Below are 21093 nucleotides of genomic sequence, written 5' to 3' on the forward strand. Positions count from 1 at the left end.
ACCCCCATGCTTCACGGTTGGGATGATGTTCTTCGGCTTGCAAGCCTCCCCCTTTTTCCTCCAAACATAATGATGGTCATTATGGCCAAACAGTTTGATTTTTGTTTCATCAGACCACAGGACATTTCTCCAAAAAGTACAATCTTTGTCCCCATGTGCAGTTGCAAACCGTAGTCTGGCTTTTTTATGGCGGTTTTGGAGCAGTTGCTTCTTCCTTGCTGAGCGGCCTTTCAGGTTATGTCGATATAGGACTCGTTTTACTGTGGATATAGATACTTTTGTACCTGTTTCCTCCAGCATCTTCGCAAGGTCCTTTGCTGTTGTTCTGGGATTGATTTGCACTTTTCGCACCAAAGTACGTTCATCTCTAGGACACAGAACGTGTCTTCTTCCTGAGCGGTATGACGGCTGCGTGGTCCCATGGTGTTTATACTTTATACGGGCACTTGGAAATTGATGAACCAGGATGAACCAGACTTGTGGAGGTCTACAATTATTTTTCTGAGGTCTTGGCTGATTTCTTTTGATTTTCCCATGATGTCAAGCAAAGAGGCACTGAGTTTGAAGGTAGGCCTTGAAATACATCCACAGGTACACCTCCAATTGACTCAAATGATGTCAATTAGCCTATCAGAAGCCATGACATCATTTTCTGGAATTTTCCAAGATGTTTAAAGGCACAGTCAACTTAGTGATTGTAAACTTCTGACCCACTGGAATTGGAAAAATTACTTGTGTCATGCACAAAGTAGATGTCCTAACCGACTTGCCAAAACTATAGTTTGTTAACAAGACATTTGTGGAGTGGTTGAAAAATGAGTTATAATGACTCCAACCTAAGTGTATGTAAACTTCGGACTTCAACTGTACATATGAAATTAGTAAAACAGTATGTAAACATTATTAAAGTGACCAGTGTTCCATTATTAAAGTGACCAGTAATGCTATGTCTATGTACTGGTCACTTTAATAATGGAACACTTACAGACATTTGTCACAGTTTGAGTTAATTTTCTATTATACTGATAGCTGATAAGATTTTCTTGAAAAGAAGATGTATTCAATGAAATACTGGTGGATTGATCTTTAAAAGACCATTCAATTCACAGAAAAGACTATACTGGAAATAACTATAGGGTATTACAATGGCCTACTGTATGTGCCACAAAATACAAAGACCATGGATGCTGTCCAAAAATAGATTCAATGGCACATCATGATGCACTTGAGAAATGTCAGATTGAAGTTGATAAAAAGAAGACTTATAAACAACATTTTGTCCACATCCTGAGTATGGGGAATGTATCAATCCAATCTTGATTAATCTTTTAATCCATTTGCAAAAAAAATGAATTTACACAGTGGATGTTGTGACTGCTTTAAATGTGCTCTCTTGCCATCTGGTGGCACCTTCTATCACGATCACTCAAAAAATCCATTTTTTTTTCTCAAGCATACTTTTTTTTCTTTGTGGAAATTGGTTTATAAATGATATATTAACTGGAGGTCTTGTGAGTCACAAAACCAATGAAAGTGTGATTTTATGTATCGACAGACAGAGCATTGTCACAATGAACTTCATAAATTGGAGATGTTGTGGAGATGAAGATATGGTTAATCAACCAAGTTGGAAACTCCTGGACTGCTCTCCCTGTTCCACTCACTCTCTGTTGGGTTGAGCCCTACCAAAATTATGTTATACTCTGACTGCCTCAGACTCAGTCTAAGTGTATCACAGAACTTGGGATGGGGCACTCAGAAAGATACAAAGAAATATGCAGACAGTATGAGTTGCTGACAGAAACATGATGGTAAACCCATCAGATATGCAAATATATAATGGAATTCTTAACACAGATTATAATGGTGAACAAGTGTGGAAACCAAAGGGATTAAAACAAAATGTTTTATTTAGGCCTGCACACAAAATGTGTCCATATGGCAGTGGTCTCTGTTGTCAAAGCTGTGATTGAATGTGGAATGAATGTATATAACTCAGCTATGACTTTAATTGATATACCTGTGAAGCCGCAGCTACAAAGATTGTGATGCAATTCAATCAAAATGTTTATATTTCTGTACAACTTATAAGGCATGTTCTATAAGAAGTTAAAATAAGTTGGAAGCTGTATCTATTCATCTCCTGAATCATCCATTAGTTTGTCAAAGTCAAAATTAGTCTCCACATTTTTCGATTGTGCAAAAATGTTTTTATCATGAAAATACATTGTAGTGGTACTTACAACATTATTAGCGTAGCCTACGTCCACTGTGTTGTATCTGATGTTGAAGTGGACATGTCATTCTTATTAAGCTCTCTGTGCATTGATTTTAGACTAGTGTAACCGACGGGGTTCCAACCTGGTGTCCTGTACACCATTAGGACATCTTAGCCTGCTGAGCCAAAGCCTAGGCAATTTCCGTCATGGCTCAGATGAGAATGTGTGAGGAGGAGGAGGTCAAAGGATAGTGAATTGTAACCAAGGTGGTTCAGTGACCACACATGCATGATGAGTTAGCCTAACCTTGCCTGAGACCTGTAGATTAGTCTTCAGTTTCAGGCCTACGCTTTTCCGATACCCTGTGTGTTTGTTACACTAGTCTAAAATCCATGGCTAGGATGTGCTTCTACATTGGGCTGTGGTGATACTCTCCCTCTCCTGGTGTACACCCCCAATTGGCATACAATTGAAAAATGTAAATGCAATATTGAAAGAGAAAATGCTAATTGGGTAGTTGGAAAATGAAAACAGCCACTATCAATTTCACTTTACACTTTGCCTTTCTGTTTACCATTTGCCTTTTTCTGTTTAACAATTACCATTTTTTATTTAGAATGTCTGTTTACCATTTCCAATTTTCATTATTATTTTTTTTTTTACTTTTAAATTGAATTGTGTCATGAATCATGCACAGTGATGTAGTGTACGAGTCAGGCTTTAAAGACCCAGTGCAGTCAAAAATGGGATTTCCTGTTTTTTATATATATTTTTACACACTGTGAGGTTGGGATAATACTGTGAAATTGTGAAAATTATAATAATTCCATTTTAGTGTAAGAGCTGTTTGAAAAGACTGCCTGAAATGTCAGCCTGTTTGGCTGGGATGGAGTTTTGCTATGCCTGGTGACATCGCTAGGCAGTAAATTTGTCAATAGAGAAATATTGTTCCAAACCTCTCTACCAATAACAGCTAGTTTTCAGTTTTCCCCTCCCCACCCAGACCACTCCCAGACAGTCCTAGCAAAATTATTACTTGAGAAATTGCTCTTTGCAAAGAAGCTATTTTTGTTTATTTTTTACCATTTTATTTGAAAACAATCACAGTAAGGTACTTGTTATCCAGAAATGATTAAATACTGAGATAAAAACGGTTGCATTGGACCTTTAAAATAAGAGGATGATTAGAAAATAGTAGGAAAGGAAAATAAAATACAATTTTAAGAAACAAACATGGAATAAAATGTTTCACAAAACATGTTGTTACACAGGCATAATAGCCGAGGCATAATGGTGAAACCAGTTTTTCACTTTCTGTGTGAATTAATCTATAATTCATAGGCAGCTCATCCTAATTCTCAAATGATTTGGAAGCGTATAGCCCACAGAAATCGACTAATTTTATAGAAAGGTCTGATTGTTGTATTCAATTTCCATAATTTCTAAATCTTAATATGACAAAGTTGTATTTTTTTTTAGACTAACTGAATAATTAATTTGTGAAGCCAGTCGATTAAATTCGGCGATTTTCACTGCGGTGATGTAAACATGCGCCCAAGAATGTTCTACGCATGCTCTGTGGGAAGCGTGTTTTGGTGTGAGATGCGCCGCTGTTAGCTAGCCTATGGAAATATTGTCAAGTCATGGTGGGCCATTCAATGGGGGGAGAGGGTGGATAATGACATTGTGTAATGCCAATAAAACATGAGAACTCTTCTGAAATCAAATAATGGTTATAGAAGGTGGCCGACTTGTGGGCATACAGGCAGATGTATAAAATCTCCACGCGTAAGTATAAAATAGGTTTTAGCTAGATAGCTAACGTTAGCCAACTAGCTTTGCTAGATAGCCAACGTTGGCTAGGAACATAACGTTAGCTTGTAGCTAATTGCGCTTGAATGTTTTGGACAAGCGACATAAAGTAGGCGGATGCATTATCTGCTTCTTGTGTGTACGTTTAGTTGAGATTGGCAATGCAACACATTGTTTTAAAATACATAGTAACAGTTAGCGAGCTAACGTTACATTTTAGCATTTTCTCTTCCCCGTTGCTGTCACCTCCCGCCCCCATCTTTTCCCCATTGGTTAACGTTTCCCCATTGGTTAACGTTGCGCCACTTGTTGCTAGGGAGGTTGCTTTATATCGGAAATGAGCGCTATCAACACTTCCCTCTGGACGAGAAATACCGGTGGATGCTGGCTACGATGTTGTTAGGCTGCCTACTTTTAAACATTATTGACAGATATACTGATGCATCGTTTTTATTGCTATTATTTTAATGTAATTGTGTATGTGTGAGTGACACATCGGTAAGCTGCAGATCTTGAAAAGAAAATGGATGAGAGGGAGACTGCTAGGGATGGGAGTCATGAAGCGTAGCTACTGGAGGAGAACCCGAGACCCTCCCTCTTTCACCTTCACATCTATTCCTGTTATGCACTGGACTAGGTGATGCATTTCAGTTGTACATTGTCAGGTTGGCATGTCAAATTGGTCTTGAGGTACAGTGTGTTCTCTAGAGAGAGTGGTTTTCAAACCTCTCCTCAGGGACCCCCAGTTAACAATTTGATTGTAGCCCTGAACTAGCGCGTAAGGGCTTTATGATTCGTTGACAATTGGAATCAGGTGTGTTTTCTTTGGAATATATCAAATACATGGAACAGCTGGGGGTCCCCAATGAGAGGTTTGAACACTACTGCTTTAGGAAGTGGCGACGTGATGGTTTGCTGCTAAGGAGTATGTGTCTATTGTTCCCTCCCATAGAAATATGTGGAATATGATTTACGGTTTGTTTTTGCATTCACTGGCAGTGCATATGCTAGGTTTATGGTTTTGAGTTTAGAGTTTAGTTTGATTTGATTTGGCTATTCATGTTGGTTATCATTGAATTTGGTCATCTTAAATCGTTTGTGGCTGACTGCCCATTGTACACGTTTGAGGAAAAGCCTGTTTGTTTCAACATCTGAGGCCGTACTCACATTTCATCTTGTCCGAACAATGTTTGATGCATTCAGCTTCTGTTATGTCATGTAATATATTATTTTGACATTATGTAATGTCATTTTTTTTTATATATATTTTTACTGTGAAATCATACTGTAGTACACAGCTTAGGTTGGAGGACATTTAACTTAACATTTAATCTAAGCTTGTTTACTCAACAAATTCACATTTCTTTATCCTGTCATACATTTTTTTAAAGGCATCAAGGTTTCATTTGGCCTTGATCTCTCTCTGTCTGTCTGTCTGTCTGTGCAGGTATGGGAGGACTTACTGATGGGGAAGACCAAAGCCTGACCTAGAACCCGGTTTACCCTTTGACTGATATTGGGCACACATACAAGACCACAGAAACCCTCTCTATTCTATTCACATTTTAAGCAAACTCTGCAAAATACTGCTAAAAGAGAAAGTCGCAAAAGTCCCTCTTCTGTCATATCTGCAATTGTCATACTTTCATTGTTTATCCCAGTCTTTATCTCAGTATCAACTATTGCACCACTCTAGTTTGTCCCCTGTTAATTTTTTACTTTTTTACTTCACTTTTTGTTCCTTTGTAAAGAAATGCTTTACCTGAAAAAGTACTTCACAGAGGGCCTGATTCAGTTCACCATCCTCCTGAGTCTCATTGGGGTGCGGGTGGACTTGGACACCTACCTGAGCAATCAGCTGCCCCCACTGCGGGAGATCATCCTAGGCCCCAGCTCGGCCTACACCCAGACGCAGTTCCACAACCTCCGCAACACGCTGGACGGGTATGGCATCCATCCCAAGAGTGTGGACCTTGACCAGTTCTTTACCACCCGCCGGCTGCTGAACCAGGTGCGCCAGCTGGATCGCCTGTCAGTGCCCAGTCCAGAGCTGAGCACGTGGCTGGTCCACCGTGACCCTGAGACTGTGGTGTCCGCCGCCAGCCAGTCCAGCCCGAGCATCACCCTGGACAATGGGGCCGGCCTGGAGGACGTGATCAACTCCGAAACCCCGACCATGAGGGGTGGCGGCGGAGCGCCTGAGTCCACCTACAACCCAAGTGGAGATGACAGCACCCTGGGAGCCGTGGCCCCTGAGGACAGCCAGGAGCAGCGCAACAGGGATGGCAATGATGATCTCACCAAAGAGGTAGGAAAGCCTGAGTAGAGGTGAGATCAAGGCAAGCTGGGGCATGGCACTTCTATTGTAATGTACAGGGAGGGATATGTTACTAGGAGGAAATAGGCCTACTTCTCAGATTGCTGTATTTAGCTGTCTATCAGAGACGCCTTTGTGTGAACCTTGATAAATCACCATTTTAATGAAATATAATTATTTCTGGCATTATTGTGTAATGTGTTTTTTGCATTATTGTAATGTCCTTGCATTAGAATCATCCTTGCCCCTAATAGTCACAGGACCACCACTTGGAGGCAGTGTGGTTTTGGGTGACACTAAGCCATTGTTAAAGTAGAATTAACTAACTCTCCAAATGGATCACATGCTTTTATGGTAATTAAGTGGCTACAGTTGCATTAGTGGGCGTACATCAGGAATGGGCAACTGGCAGCCCCCGTGTGTGTATGTGTGTGTGTGTGTGTATATATATATATATATATATTAGTGACTCAGTTGGGATCTCAAATTAATATGTTGAGTTAGAATAGTAGAATACATAAGGTGCGATTTTGAAATTTGGTTGTCCATCAGCAGTTTTTCCACTTATGTCAGTCACTGCCATTCACTCAATTAGCCCATGTCAGCTAGTGTTTTGCGCAGGATGGGGTGGGGGGCAAAATTTTACTTAAGCCTCAAAGACTAGGACTAGCTCTGAATGCATGTGTGGGTATGCATGGATGTGGGTATGCAGACCTGCGAGCCACTTCGGCCCCTCATGATTTTTTTATGGCCCCCATCCCTGCTTACATGATCTGAAGTTCTGTGATTTTCTATGAAATATGACCTATAATTAATTATAATATGAGTGAAATGCTTATCTTTTGGAAGGAAAGCTATGTTAAAAAAGCAGATTTTCTGTTTTGGAATGGTGTGCATACCCCAACAACAGAATGTTGTCTAGGCCTATACCGGTCATGAAAAAATATTCATGCCAGTAGACTGCTGATTGGCCAACTCATCCTCTATGAGGAACTAGCATGTCTGTTTGAGACACACGTTTGATGTTAAGTGTTCTTTCCCTCCAATTTATGCTTTGGCCACAAGAGTACAGGATGAGTCAACAACATTATTTGTGAATGCGCTAACTGAATATGAACTTTTAAAAGTGAGATTTTGACAGGACAGTTACTTTAAATCGCATTATATATCTCACCTTGTGTTGACCTGAGGATGAAAATATTGAAATGTAAAGCCAACAGTATCACAGGTATAGGCATCCTTGATTTTTGCACCACAGTCAAGTACAGTACCATCAAAGTATTCATACCCCTTGACTTATTCCATGTGTTATATACAGCCTGAATTGAAAATGGATTATATATATTTTTTCTCACCCATCTACACACACTACCCCATAATGAAAAAGTGAATGTTTTTTTTATATTATTGAAAATTAAATACAGAATTATCTCATTTACAAAAGTATTCACACCCATGCGTCAATATGTTAGAATCACCTTTGGCAACGATTACAGATGTGAGTCTTTCTGGGTAAGTCTCTAAGAGCTTTGCACACCTGGATTGTACAATATTTGCACATTATTCTTTTAATAATTCTTCAAGCTCTATCAAGTTGGTTGTTGATCATGGCTAGACAGCCATTTTCAAGTCTTGCCATAGATTTTCAAGCCGATTTGAATCACAAGTCTAACTAGGCCACTCGGGAACATTCAATGTCATCTTGGTAAGCAACTCCAGTGTGTATTTGGCCTTGTGTTTTAGGTTATTGTTCTTCTGAAAGATTAATTTGTCTGTTGGAAAGCAGACTAAACCAGGTTTTCCTCTAGGATTTTGCTTAGCTCTATTCTGTTTCTTTTTATCCCCAAAAACTCCCATTCCTTGCCGATGACAAGCATACCCATAATGTGATGCAGCCACCACCATGCTTTAAAATATGAAGAGCGGTACTCAGTGTTGTGTTGGATTTGCCCCAAACACAACGTTTTGTAATCAGGACATAAAGTTAATTTCTTTGCCACTTTTTTTGCAGTTTTACTTTAGTTCCTTATTGCAAACAGGATTAATGTTTTGAAATATTTGTATTCTGTACAGGCTTCCTCCTTTTCACTCTGTCATTTAAGTTAGTATTGTTGCGTAACTACAAAGTTGTTGATCCATCCTCAGTTTTCTCCTATCACAGCCATTAAACTTTGTAACTGTTTTAAAGTCACCATTGGCCTCATGTTGAAGTCCTTGAGCGTTTTCCTTCCTCTCTGGCAACTGAGTTGGGAAGGAAGCCTGTATCTTTATACACCCTCCAAAGTGTAATTTAATAACTTCACCATGCTCAAAGGGATATTCAATGTCTGCTTTTTTTTATTTTTACCCATCTACCAATAGGTGCCCTTCTTTGCGAGGCATTGGAAAACCTCCCTGGTCTTTCTGGTTGAATCGGTGTTTGAAATTCACTGCTCGACTGAGGGACCTTACAGATAATTGTATGTGTGGGGTACAGAGATGAGGTAGTCATTCAAAAATCATGTTAAACACTTATTGCACACGGTGAGTCCATGCAACTTATTATGTGACTTGTTAAGCAAATGTTTACTCCTGAACTTATTTAGGCTTGCCATAACAAAAGGGTTGAATACTTATTGACTCAAGACTTCAGCTTTTAATTCATTTGTAAACATTTCTAAAAACATTATTCCACTTTGACATTATTGGCTATTGTGTGTAGGCCAGTGACGCATCTAAATATAATCAATTTTACATTCAGGCTGTAAAAAAAAAAAAAAAAATTGTTGAAAAAGTCAAGGGGTGTGAATACTTTCTCAAGTCACTGTAGTTCTCTCTCCTTGAAGTGCTTTTTATTTTGAATTAAGTTGTGTAAGACAAGATGTTGTGCAACTCAATCAAGGGGGCTCTTTTCTTTGTAGTCCTAACATCTTTTTCACATCATGGATTTTTCAGGACATTGATTTGATTGACATCCTGTGGCGACAGGACATCGACCTTGGCGCAGGACGGGAAGTGTTCAACTATAGCAGTCGCCAGAAGGAGAGTGAGGCGGAAAAGCCCAGCCCAGAGGAGGAGGAAAGAGCAGAGGCACAGGAGAGATGGAGGAATGGAGTGAACCTTCAAGAGGCTCAGCCTGTGGATGGAGAGACCGGGGAGAGCATACCAGAGCAGGTAGCTAAGGGAACAGATTGTGTTCATGATCTTGTGTGTCCACTGTAGTTGATAGTAAAGGGAGTGACCTCTGTGCTGTCTGCCCCTCCCCCAGACCCCAGGCCTTGGCTCTCAGACCTCACTGTCCCTGCAGGAATGCCTAAGGCTGCTGGAGGCCACCTTCCCTTTCGGAGAAGAATCTCCTGAGGTAAAGAAATTTGCATGCTGTTTTATGATATTACAAATGCTAGATTAACATTATAGTCTATGGAAATCAAAAAAATAATTGTGAGACTTTTAAAGGTCAACATCTTATCAGTTTCCAGCCCCTGTAGTCACAGCTGAGCTTGCGGTGGCCAATGAAGAAGCTCCATCCACATCTCGGGCCCTACCACTGCCTCCCCCGTTGCCCCAGTTGGACCTGGAGCAGCAGTGGCAAGACATCATGGCTATCATGGAACTACAGGTTTGTACTTGCGCTTTAATCACAAATGGTTCTCCAGTAAAAAAAAAAGAAAGAAGTTTTTCTTACAATTCTTTTCTCTTTTGAAGGAAATGGAGGTTAATAACACCTCAGAGAACTCCTTCCTCAGCACTACTTCCAACAGTACCAATACCAGTGGCAGCACAAGTGAGTCCGGCTCAGTTGGAAGCTTTGGACTTACTCGTTCCTCCACCCTTATTCACCAAGATGTCAGCCTTCACCAGGCCTCCCTCCCTAGCTGCAGCCAGGACTTTCCCACACTTTTCAATCCAGAGATGGATGCCACTAGCACCCCACGGACCCCCTTGCTTAGAATGTCCTCCAGCAACTCCTCCAACGTCAACTCTACATTCGGAGCCACCAACCTGACTGGACTCTTTCTCCCACCGCCTCTGAACAGCACCAACAACATCACTTGCACTCCAGTGTTGCCTGATCCCTTCAGCACTCTGCTGGAGGAGTCTATGCTGGATGAGATCAGTCTGCTGGACCTGGCAATGGAGGAGGGCTTCAACCAGGCCCAGGCCTCTCAGCTGGAGGATGAACTCGACTCGGACTCAGGCCTCTCCCTAGACTCCAGTCACAGCCCGGCCTCCCCGAGCAGCTCTGAGACCTCCTGCTCCTCCGCCGCTTCCTCCTCCTCCACCTCTGCCACCTTCTCAGAGGAAGGGGCTGTGGGATACAGCACTGACTCGGAGTCAGCTGTCGTGGAACCAGAAGAAGGTGCTGTGGGGGGCTACCAGCCCGAGTTCAACAAGCTCTGCCGCATGAGCTACCAGGACCCCTCCCAGTTCCACGGGCTCCCTCAGCTCGACAACATCAACCACAATCACACCTACAATTTACCACTGTCTTCATCGTTCGATGAACACCTAGAGCTACCGATTCCCACTGGCAAGAAAATGGGCCGTGAGAAGCAGTCAAAGCTTAAGCCCCAACAGGACTTCCTGGACAAACAGTCGAGTCGCGATGAGCGACGGGCTCGGGCCATGAAGATCCCCTTCTCAAACGAGAAGATCATAAATCTGCCTGTGGAGGAGTTCAACGAGCTTCTGTCCAAGCACCACCTGAGCGAGGCCCAACTGGCCCTCGTCCGCGACATTCGTAGACGTGGCAAGAACAAGATGGCGGCCCAGAACTGCCGCAAGCGCAAGCTGGATACCATCATCAACCTGGAGCAAGGGGTGCATGACCTGCGTCGTGACAAGGCGCGGCTGCTGAAGGAGAAGATGGAGTTTATTCGCTCCATCCGCCAGATGAAGCAGAAAGTGCAAAGCCTCTACCAGGAGGTGTTCACCCAGCTTCGGGATGAGGAGGGCCAGCCCTACCCCCCCAGCGAGTACTCACTCCAGTACAGCGCCGACGGCAGCGTTCTGATCATGCCCCGCACCATGACAGATCAGCAAACCCGTAAGCCAGAAAAGAAACAAAAGGACAAAAAGAAGTGAGGAGGAAGCTGTTGCCTTTTCTTTCATTTAGCTAAAATCACTAAGAAATATTTCTGCAGATGCAAGAGAGGTCTTTTTTCCTTTGAGAAGATTCTTGTGAGGAGAAGCTGCATTGTTGACTACTTTTCCTGCATTAGGTTTTTTTCCTTTTCTTTTGTGGTTCCTGTGTTTTCTCTGGGAAACGACTTTGAAGCAGAAGTTCTTAATTTGAGTACTGAATTTTCATTGTTTGGGTGGAAAAAAAGGAACAAACAAGGAAAAGAAGGGGTTGAAAGATTTCTCTGGATCTTTGGCACCAGGCCATGATGTTATTACTTCATGTTAGGAAGTGAAGGGAGTGGTATCAAGTGAAGTCAGAGTTAAAGGTAAAACTAACATTAAGTCAACATGAAACTGGCTGTAAATTCCGGTCCATTGTTAGTCAGCTTTGAACGGATTGTTAAACCAGTTTTATTTGCTTGGGCCTTGGAGTGATTGATGGAGTGACTGTTCCTGGAGTAAGTAGAAGTTGCACATGTAGAGGAAAGCTAAGACAGGGCCTGGAGATGTCAAAGGTTAAGATACCAGTGGGGTAAAGCAAGTCCATCATCCAGGATACCATTATCTTAACAATACCGCCAATACTAACCAAATGTGTTGTGCACTTCACTTGTACTCGAAGCAAATGTCTAGCTAGTCTGACACTGCACTCATTCAAAATGTGTTTATTACAAATACAACCGTTTTTGACTGGCCATTGACTTTGAGTCCCTCTGATGTAGAACTAGGACACTGGAACACAAAAGAGGCTTGGAGAGTGTTCTTGGGCTTGCCACGATGGTGGAGCATGACAAGTATAGGAGATGGAACGCTGAGGAAGAAGGCACACGCTGCGTTACAAATGTATCAGCTTCTGTATATCTATATAGCTCTGTAATTTGTCCTTCTAAGGCTTGGCTGTATGCATCGTGCCGTGTCTCTGACTATCTGTCTGCCGCAGGTTTAAGGATGAGCTCTGCTGGTAGTCTTTTAGTTTTCCACACATCCTCATACTGTCCAGAATAAGCTAGGTTATAGGTCTAGCTTCATCATGTTGGGTCTACTCCCTGCCCTTATTGCATCACACACTGTGTGTTGTGCCTGTAACCACATTGCAGGAATTTTACAGGCCAGAGAATATTGATTTTGATAGCTGTCTTTGCAGGAAGTATTGTATGAACTGCAACCCTGTGGAAGTATCCCGTTTATTACAAATCAAATGCACCCATCTTTACTATCATTAATATTAGGTTGGTTTGCTTCTTGTAAGGTGAGTCGTTCGGCTGTCAAGTAATTGCAGTGGTAGCCTTTGAAAGAGTTGTCATTCTATTTGATAAGTTACCTGAAGCAATGGACAAGACAGTTGATTAATAGCCTAGTTGTCGGCTTTAATAGTCTACGGTCATACGTGACATTTAGAATTGTAAACCAATTGAATCGAACTGAGAAGGATAATATGTGAAGTGAGAGCCTTGTTTTCGAATGCCTTTGTTTCACATGCACATTTCTAAATTCGAGGGTTTTGAGAACAAAAGGTTATTGGACTGTTATCAGAACATTAGAAGTGCTATTGCCTGAGCTTATGTGTTTTTTGGGGTCAAATTGTGTTTTAGCATGTACCCCTAATCAAAAAAAGATTAGGCCATTTATTAATGCAGCAGAGATAGCTGTTTAAAGAGAGTGAGTACATTTGTGAACCCCAGATCTACAGTGAAGGATGGGAAAGAACTAAGTCGCTGCACTGATGAATGTCCTATGTTCTTCTTCATCCACATAACTTTCATAGTTCTTGTCATCATTACCCTCTGAGGGGAGCCAAAGTACAAATACTTTTGCTTTTAAACAGATGTTTTCATGCAGTACTAATTATTTCGCAGGGGGAAAAAAGTTGCTGTCAATTTAAATGAAGAAAGTTGTTCGTTCTCGCACTTCAGAAAACATTTGATATTTAAGACGTGCAAACGTTCACCTGCATTGCAACACAATGCAAAGCCCATTTAAGTTATTACTACTTAGTGCTGCTTTTGTTAATGGTCTTGTTTGTTCTGTAAATATTTTCTCCTTTTGTCATTCTTTTCTGTAGTTTGTCTGCATTTTGCACAGCCCCTGCTTTGGTTATTTTCTTTGGTTTACTTTTAAATATTTGCTGGCAATCTGGGATTGTTATTTTATTGATTAATAAAGTGTTTATTTTCATCTGTGACTGCATCATTTGCATGATTTAATAATGAGGGGACACGTGTCCATTAAAATAACAAGGTGAAATGTGTCCATTTGGGGGGAATATCTGATCATTAGGTTTTGTGAAGATAAATACATAAGGCCTTAATGTATCCAACTATTTACACACATTTTAAGCTTAGGCTCTGTTAGTATGAGACCGATGACAATTGTAACAAGTTTATTCTCCAAAAACAGACAAGCAAGTCCTGTTTATGAAAATGTTAGAATAAGATGGACACATGAGCAAAGTAAAAAAAAAACATGGTTTTCAAAATGTGTTGTCACCTCAATACACTAAAACGGTCACAAAACGAGCAAAGATTAACATTGTTTTGCACTATAAGCTACAAAACATTTACATAAAACTAAATGGCACCGTTGACTTGTTTACAAGACTATGAATGATTACATTTCCACCAGCCTACACAGTAATGTACAAGGCATTGACCTCTTAGTCAACTGCCCTGTGAAAATGATCTTGTAGTATCCAAATGGTCACTAGAGTGAATCTTAAAACATTTAACACTGCATTATACATTTCTTCCAGGGTTGTGATTTCTCAAGAGAACCCATAGCCTGTATTGACTTTGGTCATATCCAGAGATTTTAACCTGATGGGTGATATTAAACCAAAAAGGGAGTCCATGTGCTGTCGTGCTTGTCTCAGACCCTTTGCCTAGAGCCCCATAAGCCCTTGACACTACCTCTACAGTCTTCAGAACCAGCTTGATACCGCTCTCCAAAACGGCTAGTTCTTGTCGTCCTTCTTCTCCTCCTCCTCCTCGGCGGGGTAAGAGTGCCACGTGAGCCGCTCCTCATAGAAGGATATGACCACCTGTGGACACTTCACGTTTGCTTCCTTAGAGGGTACCAGGTCTGCTTCATCAGAGTTTTTCCTACAAGAACAGGCCGTGTAGAGAGAACCACAAGTTGGATGAGTACTTAAGTGGTGGGTTCTGGCTAGTTCAGGGATTGTAGTGGCGCTATGAAATAGGTTAGGATGCACAGAATGAAGAGATTGAAGGCAATGGATCCACTTTTTGTTATTGATGCATAGGCGTGAATTGACAGGTACATTGACTTGCGACTGCTGGATGATTAGGTCTAGTAGCATAAAGGTTTAAAAAAAGGGCCATACAAACCATTTCATGAGGAACATGAGTTCTCCAGTGGAGTCAGTGGCGCCAATAATCCTTTCTGGATCCAAACCTCGAGTGAAGCCCCTTAGTTTCTCTGGCTAAAACAAAGGGCGAGTGTCACTCAATGTGAAAAAGACAAAATGATTCCATCTGTGTACACGCTTCTGCCTTTAGGACTTACGTCATCTTTTTTCTTCTTGGGTCGACTTTCCTCTCCTTCCACATTAGGCTCTGTAGACTTCCTCTTGCCTACAGACTCATGAGCGGATTTCTGTTTCTGCAGAAACAGTGCAATCAGGTCGGGGCAGTCCAAATTATCCTCTGGCTCCCATGTGTTGTCACCCCTGAAGAAACAAAAGCAGTGTTAATTAAGCCAGAAAATGGCATTGGAGTGAAAGAGGGGTTTTGTTTGGTCAATACAAGCATTCCACATAGGGATAAAAAAAAATATATCACATCTGTATTGTGTAAACTCACTCCGAAAAGCCTTTCCACTTAAGAAGGTACTCCACTCTCCCTTTCACCACCCTTCGATTCAAAACTTTCTCCACCACATATTCTTCTTCCTCTTCCTCCACGGCCACCACATCCTCAGCCGCCTTCTCCTGTGTCTTCTCAGCCGGTGTCGTCATCGTCACCTCGGACTGGGTGGGGGCTGTGGGTGCAGGGGGAATGACGGCTGTGGGTGCAGGGTTAATGTCGGCTGTGGGTGCAGGAACAGCAAATCACGGCTCCAGAAAACGGCCACTGTTGACGGTGACACTTATACTGAACTTTTCATTAAAGGGGTTAACCCCAGTTGAAACAATAAAGTGCCTTCCCGCCTCTGTTTTGGTAAAAAGCTAAGGGAAGGGGCCTGGAAAAATGTGACCAATCTTAAATTTATAGACAGCGCTATGGTTGCAAGGACTGACCACCCAATATATCAAAATTATAGTTTTAAGCATGTTTTGAGGCTATAGAGTGTTTGTATACATTTACTATGTTTACAAACATTGGAGAAAAACAAGATTATATTTTGGTTTCTGATGGGGTACGACAGCTTTAACTAAGTTAATGAGGCATTTCTAAGTTATATTCTTTAAGAATGAATGTGTATTCAGTCATGACTGAAATTATTGGCACCCTTGATAAAGATAAGCAAAACAATCCTGAGCAATATTGTATGTAAAAAATAATAATAAAAATTTTAAAAAAGGGAAAGAGATTTTGTTTGTAGTCATAAAACAAAGTCTAACAGATAGGAGTAAACTTTTCCAGCACCCTCCCCTTGCAAGGATAACGGCACCAATCCTTTTCCTAAAATGTTTGATGAGATTGAAGAACACATTAGGAAGGATCTTAGACCATTCCTCTATACAGAATATTGCCAGATTCTTGCTATCCTTCATCTGCGCTTATGGACGGCCCTCTGACAATTCAAACTATACGTTTTCAATGGGGTTCATATCCAGAGACAGATGGCCATTTCAAAATGTTGATTTTGTGGTCAACCATTTCTTTGTAGAATTTGATGTGTGCTTGGGGTTATTGTCTTGCTGCAAGACAATAAGCTTCAGATTTACTGGCATGTAAAATCTTGGTGGGACAAACAAAATGTTGGGGATGCATGCCAGTAAAGCCACTACACAACACTAAACAATACATTAATTGCACTATAAAGGTGACAAACCGCCCACCAACTGTTAGGGCCTACATAAAGCTGTCCCAACAGCAGTCCCAACACCTTACCACTGCTACACCTGGCTATCGGCAGAGATTTGTCTGGCAGCGAAACAGTTCATTTACTGCCATTTAAAAAAAAAAAAAAACATAGCTTATATGCCTGACTTGCTTAAACAAATGTGGTTTCTACTGACAATTGAGATGTACAAACTATAGCATAAGGGGACGACAAGCAGATAAGAGGCAATCCGTAAATTCGATTAAGACATTAATAAGCGAGCTAGGACAGACGTAGTCAATATAACTATTTGTTCGGCACTTTGAAATGTACAGCGACAGAATTCAGAACATGGGCCGTTCTTACAGTGTTCTCCCTGTACACCAAGTCAGAACCGTATGATAAATAAAGGGGACATATAAGCAGACAATGACAGCTCTTACAATATTCAATGATTACATTTCTCTAAAACAGGTTATAGGCTACATGTGCACCACCAAGTCAGAACAGTAAGCGAAATTAAGAGAGGAAAATAGACCAAATTATTAGGGTGAGCCACATGGGCTACTAACAGCTTACTACACAATATAAACTTAGTATTACTTTCTTAGCTACAGTATACACATCTCTCTGGTATATTATTTATGCAGCAGCGTACAACACATTTTTGGACTCACCTTGTTGTGCTGTTCTCTTGAACAGGCAGTCTCTCATGGGCAAATTGTCAAACTTTGTCATCTAAGTCTGGCCATCTCTGGATTTATGGTGATTAAGACAACTGCGTTTACATTTGTTTGTGATAATAACCCCAAGCACATATCAAAATCCAAAAAGAAATGGTTAATTTCCCCCTACAAAAAAAATCTACATTTCGCAATGGCCATCTCAGTCTCTGGACATGAACCCGTTGAAAACCTGTGGTTTGATTTTGAAGAGGGACGTCCATAAGGTAGACAAAGAATATCAAGGATCTGGGAAGATTCGTAATGGAGGATTGGTCTAAGACCCCTCCCAATGTGTTCTCCAATCTCATAAAACGTTTTAGAAAAAGGCTCAGTGCCGTTGTCCTCATAAGAGGAGGGTGCTAGAGTATTGAAAACAGGGGTGCTAATAATTTTGACCCCTATCTTTTTAAAATATATTTTCTTTTACATGTTTAACAAAATCTCTAAGCAATTGGATTTGTATAAAATAATTCCACTTTTTTTGAGGATACAATAGCTCAGTGTTTATTATTTATTTTATACCGTTTGTTTTTGCTCATCTTTATCAAAAATTGATGTAGCAGCAGCAGATTGTCCCTTTAAAGCCTACACATGCTAAGTTCTTTGGCAAGGCTCTCCAACCCTGTTCCCAGAGAGCTAACATCTTGTAGGTTTTCACTCCAACCTTAATCAAACACCTAATTCTTATCATTAGCTTGTTGATAAACTGAATCAGGTTACTTACAACTGGGGTTATATTGAAAACCTACAGGATGGTAGCTCTCCAGGAACAGGGTTGGAGAGCCCTGCTCTATGGCATCTTGTGAGACAAATAGCCTCACCTTTTGAATTGATATACTGTAATTCAGTTCAACAAATGAGAGGTAGATGGGGAAACTCAACACTGAGTGCCACACATAAATGATAAACGCCTATGTTTACCCATTGCTGCAGAAGTATATTTGTTAGTAGAAATAGCAGCTTGAGTTTTGCAAAAACATATGCTCCCTTTACCCCACACAGACAAAACAGTGACATTGTATATATGAAAAATGTTATAAGACCTTCAGTAAGAGTGGGAGCATCATTAGAAGGTTCTGTAATCTCGCTCATACTCATCAGGTAGATAGACCGTGGGACCAGCAGTTGGTTCCTGGTCAAAGTCAAGAATAGGGCAATGAGGGTCAGGAATCGTTAAAAAGGTAGACAGGAAACAAAATAGCATTGGAGAGAAGGCAATTCATCAGTGGCTACATGTCTATATATACATTTTTTTGTACGTTTTACCCCTTTCTCCCCAATTGGTAGTTACAGTCTTGTTTCCAGTTCTCTAACAGGGGCCCTTAGCATAGATGACAAAAAAATTATGTAATAACTTGGTTATTACAGGTTTACTATGCCTAATGTCACAGTATTTTGTTCTTTTTGGGGGTAATTAATAATTAAAAGGGATGTGCCGCAAGAGACCAGTGCGCAAATTTCAAACAACCAATGAGCACAGCGCTCAATAGAAGGCAGAGACTATGGATAGGTTGGCCACAGGCAGTTCCAATTTTAATTACCGTGGCAATCATGCAGGAGATGGTGCATTAACACACATCCTTCAATCTGTGAACAATCGGAGGGCCAGCTAGCTACCGCTTACAATACGAGGTGATACCAAAGTCAAAGGTCGTTATGAAATGATTTGGTCATACTGTATCATGATGTGCAAATAATGATCAGTTCGCTAAAGATGGTTTGAAAACTCTCAGTTAGCAGTCTAGCTTGCTGCCTGTGCTATTTAGCTATTTAACGTTAACTAGTTAGCCAGCATTAGTCCTGGTCATGGACCAGCAGTGACACGGACGAGCTTTCCACTTCTAGTATACACGCCACTCTCCTCCATATTGGTTTAAAAAGAAAACAAAAGCAGCGTTACTCCGCTAGCATGCACATTCTGAATGTGTTAGCTATCCAGCTAAGTAATCTAACAAAGGCGCAATGTATATGGAAATGCATTGTATATTATTTTTCCGTAGCTAGATACACGCTGTCGCTATATAACAGTAGCTGGAAACTATTTCCCAACACAAACGTGCAGGTAGCTAACGTTAAGAGAGCAAGGATATAATTAATGGAGCGTTAACTCACCTCAAAACGAGTTATTCGATGGTGAAAATAGTCTGTCTTTAAATGATGTTGAGATATGATTAGAAAAATAACCTGTCTTATAATTTCTTATATAAATCAGTTTAGTTTATTATATTAAATCAAATATGAGCTTGCGTAAGCTAAATAGATCGTGTCCATTAATGTCCGATAAAAAAAAACTACGTTTGTACACGTGCATCGATTCCACATTGTGTGGATTTCTCAACGAAACAAGTTCTCGTGTAGCTAGCTGGCGAGGTTTCTCAGATGTTGTAGAGATTAGCTAGTCGGTCGAGCTGAAGTGAGCGTACGAGCGAGGTATCTATCCGCCCCGCTCGAACAACCCAGCATTTTCTTCTGAATGCGAATAATTGTATCCTGTCCATAACAAGAGTGTCGGTGATATAACATTTAACATGAAGGTAAACGGGCGAGTTTGAAATTTAATAAAACAAAATTATTTGAGTTTGCCCGGAAACGGATATTACGTCGCGACTGACGTCTGATCTTATTTAACAGAAATACTTCTCATTCCATACCTTTCATTCCAAGTAATGTATTTAATAAATTGGGAGGTCTTCAAAAATTAAAATTATATTCCTGAAAGATTACCCGCTAATTTGGCTAGGTTTCACCAACAAGCTTTAATGGCCTGGAAAATATGTTTCCTGCAAATTCTTTCCCAACATAAAGCTCTTTTGTGGAATAATTCAGACATAACTGTAAGGAATAAGTCATTGTTCTACCCCAGCTGGCATGAGAGGAATATTGACTTTGTTCTTGATGTTTTCGACAACAGGGGTAATATTCTTACATATGAACAATTTATAACATTGAAAGAGTTTCCAATACCTTTCAGATAGTTTATTTCTGTGATCAAAGCTGTTCCCAGTGGTCTAACTACACTCATCTTAGCTTTGGTAAAGATCACAAAGCTTATCCAGAACTCAGATTGGAAGGCATGGGCTTACTTGAGAAATCTTGTTGTAATAAATATATAAAACAAATTCTTCATTCACAAAACCAACTTACACAGAGAGGAAAATTTTTCTGGAACATGCTTATTCCTGACATTGTCTGGAAAAATGCATGGTTAAGGCCTTACAAATATTGTATACCAAATCAAAGTTTTACATAAGATATATCCATGTAATTCTATGTTATCCAAATTTATGGCTATTGATGATAGATTCTCACTTTTTTCACAGAAAACACAGCTGTCTCACTTGTTCTTTGAATGTAAATTTGTGTCAGAATTTTGGGAAAACCTTGCAAAATACTTATTTACCATTATGAACACTACCCATGTTTTTGACATGAAGGATATATGTTACTATTGATGATAACAAGACCATTGAAATGATTGTGATTATTTTTTATTCTTGTTGCCAAATACCTTATACACAAACAAAAATTCTATACCAAAATTACACATATTTGATTGAATTTAACTATCTTATTAAAACATTAACCATAGTGAATAACATTTTCCTGAATCATTATAAGATTTTTTTTAGAGTGATTACAATTTCACTAATTTTTTATTACTTCATCGATTTTTTTGTGTTTTAGTATTTTCTCGTTAATACCTGCGTTCTTTTTTGTATGATGTAACAATGTAAATTGTTGATCTGTATTTTGAATTTTTAAAATATATATAAAAAAAATACCTCCTAAAAGCAAGCAAAAACAAGCAATAAACTATCTGGAATCGTTGGGAAGTCACTTCGCTTGACCATAATGACCCGTGTACACTAGCACGCGGTGCCGTGCAGTGAAACACCGCTTCCTATTCATTTTC

General features: G+C 40.4%; 2 protein-coding genes across 6 annotated transcripts; one reads left to right on the forward strand and one right to left on the reverse strand.

The window, feature by feature from the left end:
• The first annotated feature begins 3823 nt into the window (after positions 1-3823).
• Positions 3824-13630, forward strand: LOC120029986 (endoplasmic reticulum membrane sensor NFE2L1-like). Its single transcript, XM_038975299.1, has 6 exons — positions 3824-4007; positions 5479-6339; positions 9283-9501; positions 9596-9688; positions 9800-9946; positions 10033-13630. Exons 2-6 carry the CDS (start codon positions 5785-5787, stop codon positions 11410-11412), a joined length of 2394 nt encoding a protein of 797 aa, XP_038831227.1. The 5' UTR covers positions 3824-4007; positions 5479-5784; the 3' UTR covers positions 11413-13630.
• Positions 13631-13814: 184 nt separating this feature from the next.
• Positions 13815-19554, reverse strand: LOC120029987 (chromobox protein homolog 1-like). 5 transcript variants are annotated; one of them, XM_038975302.1, is made up of 6 exons: positions 19293-19554; positions 18224-18312; positions 15270-15447; positions 14974-15136; positions 14796-14890; positions 13815-14549 (listed from the first exon to the last, which is right to left on the reverse strand). In XM_038975302.1, exons 2-6 carry the CDS (start codon positions 18276-18278, stop codon positions 14402-14404), a joined length of 639 nt encoding a protein of 212 aa, XP_038831230.1. In that variant the 5' UTR covers positions 18279-18312; positions 19293-19554; the 3' UTR covers positions 13815-14401. The 5 variants fall into 5 exon arrangements, with proteins under 5 accessions (XP_038831230.1, XP_038831229.1, XP_038831228.1 ...); XM_038975301.1 differs by having other exon boundaries at positions 15270-15471; XM_038975300.1 differs by having other exon boundaries at positions 15270-15495.
• Positions 19555-21093: the final 1539 nt, after the last annotated feature.

The sequence above is a fragment of the Salvelinus namaycush genome, chromosome 35 (genome assembly GCF_016432855.1).
Source record: "Salvelinus namaycush isolate Seneca chromosome 35, SaNama_1.0, whole genome shotgun sequence".
Taxonomy (NCBI): Eukaryota; Metazoa; Chordata; class Actinopteri; order Salmoniformes; family Salmonidae; genus Salvelinus; species Salvelinus namaycush.